The 12,621-nt window shown below is 49.7% G+C and overlaps 1 protein-coding gene and 1 long non-coding RNA gene across 3 annotated transcripts in view; one reads left to right on the forward strand and one right to left on the reverse strand.

The window, feature by feature from the left end:
- Positions 1–4,506: 4,506 nt before the first annotated feature.
- ADGRF3 (adhesion G protein-coupled receptor F3) overlaps positions 4,507–12,621 on the reverse strand; it is a 33,863-nt gene continuing 25,748 nt past the window's right edge. The window contains exons 2-13 of one of the 2 annotated variants that reach the window (XM_012788169.2): positions 12,532–12,592; positions 12,016–12,177; positions 11,426–11,599; positions 10,703–10,960; positions 9,560–9,769; positions 8,914–9,057; positions 8,533–8,729; positions 7,949–8,128; positions 5,712–7,082; positions 5,203–5,244; positions 5,050–5,112; positions 4,507–4,595 (exon numbers count right to left, since the gene is read on the reverse strand). In XM_012788169.2, coding sequence (XP_012643623.1) covers positions 4,536–4,595; positions 5,050–5,112; positions 5,203–5,244; positions 5,712–7,082; positions 7,949–8,128; positions 8,533–8,729; positions 8,914–9,057; positions 9,560–9,769; positions 10,703–10,960; positions 11,426–11,599; positions 12,016–12,177; positions 12,532–12,592 — 2,922 coding nt within the window. In that variant the 3' untranslated portion in view covers positions 4,507–4,535. Of the gene's footprint in view, positions 4,596–5,049; positions 5,113–5,202; positions 5,245–5,663; positions 7,083–7,948; positions 8,129–8,532; positions 8,730–8,913; positions 9,058–9,559; positions 9,770–10,702; positions 10,961–11,425; positions 11,600–12,015; positions 12,178–12,531; positions 12,593–12,621 lie in introns of those variants that run through there. The other variant, XM_020288640.2, reaches the window with a different exon arrangement.
- On the forward strand, positions 5,709–8,661 carry LOC142870016 (uncharacterized). Its single transcript, XR_012918537.1, has 5 exons — positions 5,709–5,793; positions 7,035–7,184; positions 7,566–7,606; positions 7,741–7,834; positions 8,576–8,661. It is a non-coding gene; the product is annotated as an uncharacterized LOC142870016 (long non-coding RNA).

The following is a 12,621-nucleotide window of genomic DNA, read 5'->3' on the forward strand; positions in this document are numbered from 1 at the left end:
TAAATCATATTTCGTCAAAATTTAAAACTTCTGTGCATCAAAGGGCACAGTCAACAGAGTGAAAAGATAACCTATGGAATGAGAGAAAATATTGCAAATCAGATATCCAATAAGGGGTTAATATCCAAAATATATAAAGAACCACAATTCACACCCAGAGAAACAACCTCCTTTATAAAATGGGCAAAGAATTTGAGTATCTTCGTGTCCAAAGAAAGATGGCCAATTAAGGATGTTCAGCATCTCTAATCATTAGGGAGATGCAACTCAAAACCACAAAGAGATTGTACCTCACATCCAGTAGGAAGGCTACTATCAAAAGAACAGAAAATAACATGGGTTGGTGAGGATGTGGAGAAACTGAAACCCTTTTGTGCTGTTTATAGGAATGTAGAATGGTGTAGCTGCTACAAGAAACAGCATGGCAGTTCCTCAAGAAATTAAACATAGAATTACCATACAAGCCAGCAGTTCTATTTCAGGGTATATACCCCAAAGAATTGAAAGCAGAGTCTTGGAGAAATATTTATATGCTGGAGCAGCATTATTCACAATAGCCAAAAGGTGAAAACAACTCAAATATCCATCAACAGATAAATGGATAAACAAAGTACAGATGAATGGCTAAACAGAATATGGTGTACACAGACAATGAAATATTATGCAGCCTTAAAAGGGAAGGCAGTCCTGTGACATGCTATAATATGGATGGACTTTGAGGACATTATGCTAACTAAGCCAGTCAAAAAGCACAAATACTATATGATTCCACTTACATAAAGCACCTAGAATAGTCAAATTCCTAGAGACAGAAAATAACATGGTGGTTGCTAGAGGATGGGGAAAGGGATGTGGGAAGTGGTTGTTTCATGATACAGAGTTTTAGATGTGAAAAATGAAGAGTCCTGAAGATTGGTTAAACAACACTGTGAATGTACTGTCTTGAACTGTATACTTGAAAATGGTTCAAACGGTAAATTTTATATTATGTGATTTTGCCATAATTTTAAAATTAAAAAACAAAGCTAAGGAAAGACACATTCAGGATAGAGGTTAGCAGTGGGTGGGGGACATTGGGATCGGATCGGAGAGGAGCACACAGGTAGCTTCCATAGTGATGCTCGAGTCCTAGTTCTGAGGTTGTGTCATAGGTTCACCCAACTTTACAGAAGTTAAATCATTCTGTACACATAAGGGACAGCCAGATCATGGCATTAGCCTGGCTGCTATAAAAGGTCGTCCTTGGCTGTGGTGGCTTGGCTCAGCCTCCATCTACATAGCCCTTGATGTTTGTTCTTAGACGGGTTATGTTATTCTTAAAGATCTCCACTTAAGTGTCTCTTTTCATGAAAAACTTTAATAAGGTCTTCTGTTCCACCAAATAGCCATTTAGGAGTAGAGCCTTTTATCTGCACTCACCTTCTCTCCTTCAGACTTAGGAAAGTTTGTCCCCTTCTCCCCAGCTGTTTGCTTCAGATGGTCTCTGAGCCTCAGTAACAGTTCATGGTCTTTCTACGGTCTATGTAGTTCATTCATTCAACAAGTGTGTATTGAGTTGTTATGTTTCAGACTCTATTCTAGACGCTGCGGCTATAGCAACCAGGGAAACAGACAAAAATTCCTGCCCCCTTTGCTTGCTTCTTTCCAGAGGAAAGAATCTTAATTCTTCTCAGCCTGTCTTCTCCTCCTACCTTTCTCAGTTGTGTTTGTGTCCTCCAGGCCTCTACAATTCTGGTCTTTCTCAAGGGATGAAAAGCAGGGGCACAAGTTTATATTTTTAAATATGCAAAGTGTTCATGAGAATTTTTTCAAAGTCATTTTTTCCTGATATAAACATACATGCCCCCACATTGCAGTTATGTAGGATGCATAAGTCCGGAGAACAAATGTACAATATGAAGACTACAGTTAATATTGTATGCTGGAAATTTGCTAAGAGAGTAGATTTTATGTGTTCTCACCACACACAAACACACACACACACACACACATACACAAAAGGTAACTATGTGAGATGATAGATATGTTAATCAGCTTGACTTTAGTAATCAGTTCACTCTATATGTATATCAAAACGTAAATCTAATACAATAAAAAATGCTCATTTTTGGTTACAGTGTGTACTTTTAAAAAAGAAAAAAAAGAAAAAAAATGCTCATTGCAAAAAAAAAATGCCAACAATATAGAGTAGAAAGAAAATGAAAAATCAAGTTGGGATACCCACTGTTAATGTTTTTATATCTCTCCTGTGTATGAACCAAAATTGCATAGTATGATGCTGTTCTGGAACCCTTTTGTTTTACTTAGATATATAGCCTAAACATGTTTCCATATTAGTAGGTGTAGGTATACATCATCATTTTTAATGACCACATAGTGTTCCTTGGTATAGATATATCCTAATATATTTTTTAGGTTCCTCTTTTTAGAGGATGTAAACACACATACACTGGAAACTTGCTAAGAGAGTAGATTTTACATGCTCTTACCACACACACACGCAAGGTAACTATATTATCCTAAATACATATCCTTTGTACATTTATCTGTTCACTTGTCCACTTATTTCTTTAAGCCATCCTTTTAGAAATGGAATTGCTGTTAAATGTCAGTTTTCTTATCATTGTCTCCAGAGCTTTCTTTTATGGTCCTTTTACTTTTTATGGTGAGAGCCAAATAAACAAAGGCTTAATGTCATTTTATCTGTCAGTTTGAAATGTGTGTTTTTATCAGCAGAGCATGCACTAAGTATGTGCTATCATTTGCAAAGGAAAATGAGAACACATGTATCTACAGAATCACTCTCAGAAAAGAAGTCCCTGCTGTCTCTAAAGTGAAAGGGTATTATTTGAATATGTAACCCAGGAGTACTTTTATAATTCAAAAATGGAGACTGCAAATACTATTGCAGTGAAAGTGAAATGAAGTGGAATTGAGACATGACTGCGCTGCAAGGCAGAGCCCTCAACCTCAGTCACTGCCTGTCTCCTGCAGGGGCTGGAGCAAGCCTGAGGAACATCGCCATGGCCCTGATTTCTTCTCTTCGAAAGCACGATTGAATCTATTGATAGAAACATTTGGGCTGGTTTCTACACAATTAAAATAGTCACACAAATCATTAAGTGAAGATACAGTGTTTCTAAGAAAAATGTGTTCAACAGCATGTGGTAACATCCATTTTTATTGTGACAGAAAACATCCCCATCCCATTTTATAAAAATATACATGAATTGCATAATTAACAAAGACTAATTCATCAAAATTATTTCATTTATCTAGTTAAAAAATTTCTCAGACTCCTGTCATCTTCTGCTTGTGGATTCCATAAATTAATTCAGCCAGATGTCTGAGTGTCCTCTAAAAGATTTTCTTAAATCTATCTTCTCTAGCCTTAGCTTGATCCTGTCACTTTTAAATATTAGTGTTTGTAATATTTCTCTGTGGTACCTTTCCCCCTACTTTAAATTTTATAACCCATTCTTACAAATGTGCTTATATCAATGCCTTTTTGTATATGTGGATATGTCTATGGAACTTACATTTTATATTGATTTTATTAAAGGTTTAAGAAAGAGGGACCAATTAACTTCACCTTTTCCTAAACTTGATAAGGAATCAATCAAATTCTGCCCTTCTCCAGAGTTTGGAAGATCAGAGAGTCCTGTCCATTAAGTCATCCTTTCTTTGTAACTATTAAAAAAAAGAAATAATCAGAAAAGAAATCACTGAATAGATAAAACCATTTTAATCAAATATATCCATAACATGCACTGTCGATTAGTTAAAAACTGGTTGAGACAGTTTACTTGTAATTATTCTGAACTTGGATATCTGTGGACTATTTTTATAGCAAGGACAGGCTTATTCATCAGGTGGCTTTAACTAGTTTTTCATGCTATTCTTGCTTGGATACTCTAGGGGTGGGTCCAGGTGAGCTGCAAGAGAAATGAGTGTGACTAATGGAAATATGAGCCTGCCTCACCCAGGGCTGAGCTTGGGGAGTGGAGAAGGGTTCAGAGTAATGGGCTGGGGCCTGTCTGGTGGATTCAAGCATGTGGCCTTGACTCCCTTGCGGGAACGTGGGTCTGCGTGGTTCCCTCTGAAGCGTCTGTCTTCCCTGGGAAGAAGCTCGCCCTGAAGCCTGGGGCTGCTGAAGGGAGACTTTGCCCGACCTCTGGAGACCCCTCGCTCTGGACTCCAACCCCACCAGTGGCAATGCCTTAGGGCAAGGGTTTTTCAGGATAATTAGAAGTGTGATAGTATGAAAAGGAATTTTCACAGTGAACTGAGTCAAGAATTGGTGGCGAAACTCCCTTTGGCTTTCTTGGAAAGCAAGAGTCGATGCTATGCTGTCTGCTTTCTGGGGCCTCCACCTTCCCCAGCCCATCTAGGAATGGCCGCCCTAGGAAAACCTGCTTTCCACCCACTGGGCGGGGCTGGGTATGTGTGCAGGAGCCTTCTGTCAAGAACTCTGCCAGGAGGCTCTTTGCTACACCCCTCCACGCTGCTCACACTGCTCTGAGAAAGCTTAGCTCTCACCTGGCAGCTTCACTTCCTCCTTTGCTGCACTCTGATATGGAGCTTTCGCTGGTGGCCTAGGAAGCGGTGGGAAGGTCCAATTGCAGGGAGATGATTATTACAGTCAACTCTCCTCTGAAGAGGTTGTACCCATTTTACTTTTTCACACGCACTCCTGCCTGGCTTCCAGTAATCCTAGGAACTTTGCTCTCAGCTGCAGTAACTCCCATGCATAACAATCCTACATTATCCCTTCAAATGCTAGCTAGAGGCAGATTTTTAAATGGGGACATCAGGAGGAAGAGAGTCCCCAGGAACCCAGGTCATAATGGGAAAACCAGGAATCTGATTCTGACCTCTCTGACTAGGCTGTTCCCTCCATAGTCTGAGACCTTGAACTTGAAATCGGCTGTCTAAAAAACAACCCCAATCTTTTCTGCTTCTAGCTGTGCCCATGTCCTTTGGGGAAGGCTGTGGAACACCTGATCAGCTTTCAGGGGAAGAGCTGAGGATTCCAAGCTGGCTACTTACCAGGGAGACAGTGGAGTTGGGGAGTTGGGTGCGGCAGAAGTGTTTGCGTAAAGCCTCTTGTACCTGTAGAAGAAGTAAACACCCAGCTATGCCAGCCGAAGTCCCGGCCTTCGGTCTGCAAAGCAGGCGGGGGGGCTAGGTGGGCAGACTCACCTTCTTGTCTGTGAGGCAACCAAACAATAAGATGAAGACACCCTGAGAAGAGGAGCACAGGGGTGAGCTGGTCACGAAGGAAGGGGTCAACCCAAGTCAATTCGTTCCCTCTGCACTTCCTTCAACCTGTCCTCTTGTCTGATTCACATCCTGAGGCTATCCGTTTGTTTTCGTATACATTAGGACCTTTTGGTGCATAGGATCCATTCCAGATGCTTTTCTTATTCTTGTGATTAAGATATCAAAGGATTGGGTACTGATAATTTCCTGAATTCTCTGGCAAAATCAGCTATTATTTTACAGGTAATAAAACCAAAGCTTAGAGAGGTTATATCATTTGTCCAAAGTTATCCAGCTAGTCGGTGGAGGAGCTGGGACCGATACCTAAACTTTTGAAAATTCCTGAACTTATTTTCTTCTGTTCCAGTGTGATTCTACCTTGAGAAGGAATTGGCAGTGACTTAGACCATCAAAAGGACAAAAAGCACAGTCACCACCCTGCCACCTACCTGGAAAGTGTTGAGAATGGTGAAGATGTAATGAGGGACTGTGGAGACTTCTTCTAACAGAGTGGCCAGGCCCAGCCCCCAGGTGAGGCCAAAGATGGGTGTGAGAATGAGCAGGGCTTTGATCACCCCCAGAAGAGCTTGACGCTTCTCTACGGGTGGTCCCTCTGACAGCGAAGGTCTCAGCAACTTCAGCACAGCCATGGCTAGTACCAACCCGTTCACACCTACGATGGCCAGCACTGGCCCCACGAAAGTGTAGAGTGCCCCTCCTTTCCCATCTAACCAGCACTCCCCCTCCCTCAGGTATTGCCCTCTAGGTAGGTAGAGGCCCAGGGTGACACCTGCAAACCCCAGGGGGCACAGGTAGCCAAGGAGCACCATCAGGGGGAGGACTCGGTGGATGGACAGCTGCTGGAAGACGAAGAGCAGCTGGTGGGCCAGCACCAGGGCCTGCGCCAGCATCCAGAAGAACGTGGCCAGGTAGAAGAAATGACAGAGGAAGGTAGCAGTGAGGCAGAGTGGGCTGTGGGACCCTGGAGGGAGCAGTGTGGCTCCCAGGAAGCAGGTGTCTGCAGCCAGCAAGCAGAGCACCACATTGAGCAGAGCAGTGTGGCGGAAGTAGGCGACCTTGTTCCGCACCACGACTCTCCAGACCAGCCTGTACACGCCTAGGCACACAAGCAGTGCCAGTATGGAAGCCCCCAAGCCCAGCTGACTCAGCAGTGCCAGGGCGCGATCATCAGGAACAGTGTGTGGGGACATGAGGATGGAGAAGGCAGTGAGGTGCTGGCAGATGCACTGGGTGGTCAGGCTGGCATAGGCTGCCTGTGCCTGGCATCCTTCTCTGGACCAACCCCCCTTGCCCGGGAAGAGATTGTGATCCCAGAAGACACAGTGAGGGGTCCCCTTTGTGTGCCCGAAGTCCATGATGACCTCTCCCTGGTGGAAGGTCTGGCCATCTGCCATGATGGAGATGACAAGGACCAGGCCAGGAGTGGTATAGAGGGAGTCCCCAAGCCCTTGTCCGTAGTTTGAGGGCAAAAGTTGGTCCAGCTTTTGCAGTACCAGGCTGGTAATACTGACTTTGGTTCCATTGTGGCGCAGCAGGGCCAGTGTGTGCCTGGGAATCTGTGCGTGCAGGGGGGGCCACGTGGAGAAGGAGATCTTATAGTCAGCAGGCAACGTGGGGCCGAGGAGCCGGGTCTGCAGCTGCACGTTGGGCAAACTGAAGGTGAAGGGATGATCTTGTGGGCACAAGCTGCGTGCCAGGGTCTCCACAGCCAGCAGGAAAGTTGAGCCCACCCGGGGCTTCTCGGTCCACAGAGAACTGGTGTCCATGTCTAGGACCTTGTCTGTGGTTGTCAGGAGATTCTGCAGCACCCAACAGAGAAATGGCCCAATCTGCTCGAGCCTGCAGTTCTCAGCCAGGAGCACTGAGAGCTACAGACCCCAAACCTACCCTTCCCGGTCCAGGTAAGCGTCAAGGTTGGAGAGAAGAGGAAAGAGGAGGACAGGTCTGTGAAGGGAGATTTTCTAGAAGGGAAGGATGGGAAGCTACTCCACCAACCACCTAGGGGCATCTTTAAGTGTGCGGTCCCCTGACACACACCCACCCCTCTGCCTGACATCCCTTCTTCCCTCCCATCCCTTGGGGCCACCCAGGTCCTAAGAGGGAACTTCTCCAATTCCTTGACCCCTCCAAGTCCTCAGAGCTAGGAGTGGTGACCAGTGGTAGAAGGCACAATGTTCTGAAGGCAAGGGCCACATGCGAGTCTGTGTACCCCCATGTGCTACATATTCCCAGACATGAAAGGTGAGTAGTATCATTGCCCCTTGTAACTGTTTTGGCTGCAGCTTACGAGTCACCAACTGAGGCCCATCCTGAGCTGATTTAGGTGAGTCCAGCAAAGACAGGCGTGTTAGAGTGTCTCTATGTGCACATGATAGTCCTGGGTCTGTGTGTGCATACTGTCTCTGCACTCATGTCTGCACACCCTTTCCTGCCCTCTGCCCTCCCACATGTTCCCAGCATCAGGTCTTTCCCACGCTCCATCGCCCGGGAGACTGACGTGCAAGAGGGGAAATGGACCAGGAGCCCAGGAGCGCAGACACTTGGACTCCAGGTATGTCTGCTGTCTGACAGCCCACCGTGATGTCAGAGGGACAGAAGTGCCCACAGGCAAAATGTCTCCATGCCCCATTGCCCAACTGGCCTCTCCGTGGCTCAGGGATCTCACCTCCAGGGCACTGCGCTCAAGCTGTACTCTGGCCTTTGCCGCCACCTTGGCCAGGCATTTCATGGTGCGCAGCAGCGTCAGTAGGTCAGAGGGCGAGCTTGCCCCCGCCACCTGCCCTGACAGCTCCCTCAGGATCTGTGGCACCTCCTCATCGGGCTTGCCCTGGCCGGCCTGCAGCAGCTGAGACAGACGAGACAGCAGGAGGCGGGTGGCAGGAGAGTCCTCACGAGGGAGGGGCCACCTCCTTCTCTTTCCGTCCAGCCGCTTTCCACCCCCATCCCGTGCCTTGTCCCGGGGGGAGCAGGAAGCAGAGAGGGGAGTGAGTGAGCCACATGGAAGGGACTGACACCAATGTAAGGGGGAGGCACACATGGAATTAGGGTTCAAGAACAGCATCTCCCCTTCCCATGGGAGTGCTGGTGCCTCTGAAGCCTCCACACCCAGGTCCTGGCTCTGCTAGGGCTCTGGTTCAGAGAAGCTGAATAACCTGTGGGCTGGGCCTGGGGACCCTCCTGCTGGGTCCTGAGTGAGGGAGGATGGGTCACGGAGCGGGGAGCCCGTGGGCGGCGGGGCGGGAGCTTTACCCTGGCTCGGGTGAGCAAGGCCAGGAGCCTCTCGTCTGTGCAGCTGCTGCGGATGGGCCCCCAGACCCCGTCGGGCCCACAGGACCTCTTCACCACTCCGCTCTTATTCACGGGACATGGGGCCTGTGCCACGTGGCCAGCCTTGGTGACATTCCAGGCCACACCTGAGGAGTCCTTAGGGCAGGTAATGTCTCCATCTGAAGAATGAAGGTCAGTGAAGATTCAGCAATCACAGTTCCACCTGAGCCTTTCCTTGGGCAGCAACTGTACAGGCCTGGGATCCTGGCCCCATTGCCCAGGAAACAGAGTGCCATGGAGGAGAGCTCGTGCCCCCAGGGCAAGCAGCTGAGGTCGGCCCACTGCACCCCAAGCCCCACGTACCCTGGATGATGGTCACGGAGACAGGGACCCTGAGGGGAGTGAGGCCGTGGCTCTGTAGGTCACAAGTGTATGTGGTGTCAGCCGCTGGGCAGTGCTGAACGGCCAGCACGAGGCACTGGGAGCCTGACATGTTGAATGAGGAGGCTGAGGGTGAGAAGAGAGAAGGGAGCCGTCGCTGGGCTTGTTCCGGGCCTAGAGCCCAGCAGGCCTGGACATGCTGTCTCAGTCTTTCTAGCAATTTCAGAAGCAGCAGAGGCAGTGGGGAAGAGCCCAAGGAGTGTGTGGACATCAAGTGATGGAGGGCAGAGGTTGATGTTGCTGAGAGGGACGCTGGGGGTCTCTGAGTAGCTCCAGGACTCAGTTTCCTCATTTGTAAAATGGGGACTATCCTCAAACTAACCTCACAGAGAGTTCAATGTGACTGTATGGATGAAAGCATTTTGCAAAAACTTACCTGTGCACTCTGGCTGTGTTATATCAGTAGAGGTAGGATTGCTTTGATGAGGTGAAAACAGTGTTGGACTTGGACCCCCAAGTCCCTGGTTGGACTGAAGCCTCTGCTTCTCATGAGCTGAAGACCCAGCCCCCTGGAGGAGAGAAGCTGCCCCCTTTCACCCCTGACGCCTGAGAGCTGCCCCTCTCTTACCTTCGCCGTCTGCTCCAGGGCTCCAGGCAGCTGTGTAGGCCAGGTTTGTGCGGGGGAGGCAGCAGCTCAGCTGGAAGCCAGGGGAGGTGGCACAGGAGACGGAGAGCTGCTCTGGAAGTCGAACCACATCTGTCACCTCCAAAGGCACCCTCACCACCTGGTACAGGTTCCACTTGAATCCCTGGGCCTCGAAGCAGCTCATGTACTCACCTGCAGATACACATCTGCTGCAATGGGGACCCCTCTGGGCTCACAGGCACCACAGAATCTCCATTGCCTCCCAAGCCTCAGCCCAGATCTGCCTTCTCGCTCCGTCCTCTGCCAGCGCCCAGTGCTTAACCCCAGCAAGAAAGGTCCCAGGATGGCCCATGTAGATGTTCCCTGCCCCCAAGAAGGATTTCCAGGCAGAAGAAAAAATCTGTAGAAGAGGCTCCTGGCCCATTTTATTAGCCTGTGTCCATGAACTCCAAGGCGAACCTCTCTCCCTATAGCAGTTGTCCTTCCTGCCCCCTGCCTGCCATTGTAGTGTCTACAAAAACTTGGATCTCTTCTCAGCTGAAATTGAGACCATATTTTCATCATTCCCCACATTATAATATTTTTCTTAACAGAAATGTTCTTATGAAAAATAACTTTATTTTCCAAAACATAAGTAGAAGAGTGACATTGGACATTGTTTCATATTTGTGCAAATCTCTCTAATGTCTGGCTGAGTGGTAGCCGGCCGGGTTGTCCTACTGTCCTATCTGTGTTCAATCTGCGAGACCCCTGCAGCCTCTGGAAGAGGCTGCTGTCCACTCGTAAGGGAGTGAGAGAGAAAGGGACAAGTGACATCTGAGTATATTAGGACAATAATTGTGACTTCGTGAACCGCTAAAAGGGTCCCAGAAATCCCCGGACCATACTGAAAACAGCTGGCCATTTTTAGAATTTTCCACATTATAATTTTTCACACCAATGGGCCTCTTAGCCTTTTTTTCCCTCAGAATGAATAAATAGAAATATGAAAAGGGCAAGGAAGAGGTGAAAAGAAAAGAAGGAAGGAGAAGGAGGGAAGAGTGGGAGGAAGAGGTAAAGTAAAGCAGAGAAGAAAGGTGAAGAAAAAGAAAGAGAAGAGAGGCGAGGGCAGGCCCGGCTGGCTACCTGCCCAGTGATGGGACATGTTGGAGATGGTGAGGGCAGCCTGGCCCCGGCTGGAGGTCAGGGACACCTGTGTCCCTGGCTGCAGGAGGACCGGTCTGTGGCTCCCAGGGTGCCTCAGGAACCAGTTGAGGTTGGTGGCCTCCTGGCTGATGAGGAGAGTCAGGTTCAGCGTGTGGCCAGGCATCTGCAGCGGGGAGTTCAGGCTCAGGTTTCCGGGGACTGCAGGGAGGCAGGAGGCAGAGAGTTCCTGAGGAGGAGCTCACTCCTTCCCCATCTCTGAGGCTTATTCCTCCAAGTGCCCTCCCACCTAGCTTTTTTTTCTTTCTTTTTTTTCCCTTTTTGTCCCTGGGTGGGCATCTGAGTGTGCCCTGTCGTCCAGCCTGGAGGACCCTGTTACTGGGATCTAAAAAGACAACTTTTTGACCTATGACTTCCCCTCCCCAGGAACGTGGGGCTGCTGGAGCCACTTCCTGTTCTCTGAGGGTAAAAAGCAGGGTCACTCTAGCACTTTCTCCACTTGTCCCTGTGTCTCTGGGCCCCCGTTAGTCTCACAGGTCCTGAGCCCAGGGCCTGCGATCTGCTGTGAAGGTTGGCTCTTCTCCCACACAGGGGAGCAGCGGGGCCTGGGCCCGGGGCTGAAACACAGGTTCAGAGAGGAAGAAAAAACAGGGAGCATTTCTTTCACTTGAAGCCATCGGTTTCCAAGTTCCCACCCCGCCTCACCAGGTGGCAGCAACTGGCAGTACCCAGGTTCAGGCTGGCTGAAGACAAGACAGCCACAGGGCCGGTCGCTGCGGAAGGCTTGGCAGGGCCGGTGACGGGAGCAGACACTGGCGTTCCACTGGTACCCAGAGAGACAAGAACAATCGATATGCCCCTCGAGGTTGACGTCACACTCTGTGACAGAGAAGGGGGGTAAGAAGGGGGCAGGCTGTCTGAGAAGCCAGGTGGGCGCCCGAGAGGCCTCAGGGCTGTTTGAGGCTGGGAATCTGGACCAGGCCCACCCGAGGGACCGCACCTCCTCAGGCAGGGCTCGGGGCAGCAGATGCCATGCTGGGAGGGGAGGCGTTAGGGGTGAGGGTGGAAGTCCCAGCCTGCACTGTGTGGCCCTGGGCCCTCGGCCTGAGTTCAAAGACGAGGTGGGACAGGCGGGGAAAGGTCTGTGTGGTGTTGGGCATGGTGGGGAAGGAGTTGGGCCAGGGAGAAGGAACCAGGCAGCCGTCCAGGAGATGGGGAGGGGCACACAGGGCCTCAGGCCAGCCGGCTGTGGGAGGGCTCGGAAGCCTAGTTCCCTCCACTGCAACAAGTGGCACCTGTTGTGAGGCTGAGGCTGGTGAGAGTTCCTGGGGAAGCAGAAGCTAGGGCAGCAGGGAGGGTCAGGGTCCTGGAGAGAGCCAGTGGCCAGGTCTTGTCTGGAAAGTCCAGATGTACATAGACAGAGACCAGAACTGATTCCACAGGAGCAGAGGGGACACCTGGAGAGGAGACAGCAATGCACAGGCAGTCCCTTCTCCCCTCTCACACCGCCCTGGCCATTCCTAGGGACACAGAGCAGATCCCCCTCCCGTAGCCTGTCTAGGTGCACAGACAGGACTCAGGGCACATCCAGATACACTGCTTCAGGGCATCCTCCCAGCAGCCCCCACGTCATAGGTGAGGCTGCAGAGGTGAATGAGCTCCTCAAGGCCTCATGGCTAGAGAACTGGATGCAGACGTGGCAGACTGCCTGAGCTGGTCCTCTTCTACTCCTGCCACTCCTCACCGACACCGTGCCCTCTCCTGGCTCCTTCTTTCCTCCTCCTCCCTCCCTCCCCTGGCCAGCCACTCACCCCCTGCTGCACTCCTGCGGGCCAGGAGTTGCCCAGATTCCCTTCCAGCCTGACTCTGTCCCTGGAACAGAACACAAAAGAGAGACCTGG

The sequence above is a fragment of the Microcebus murinus genome, chromosome 3 (assembly GCF_040939455.1).
Source record: "Microcebus murinus isolate Inina chromosome 3, M.murinus_Inina_mat1.0, whole genome shotgun sequence".
Lineage (NCBI taxonomy): Eukaryota > Metazoa > Chordata > Mammalia > Primates > Cheirogaleidae > Microcebus > Microcebus murinus.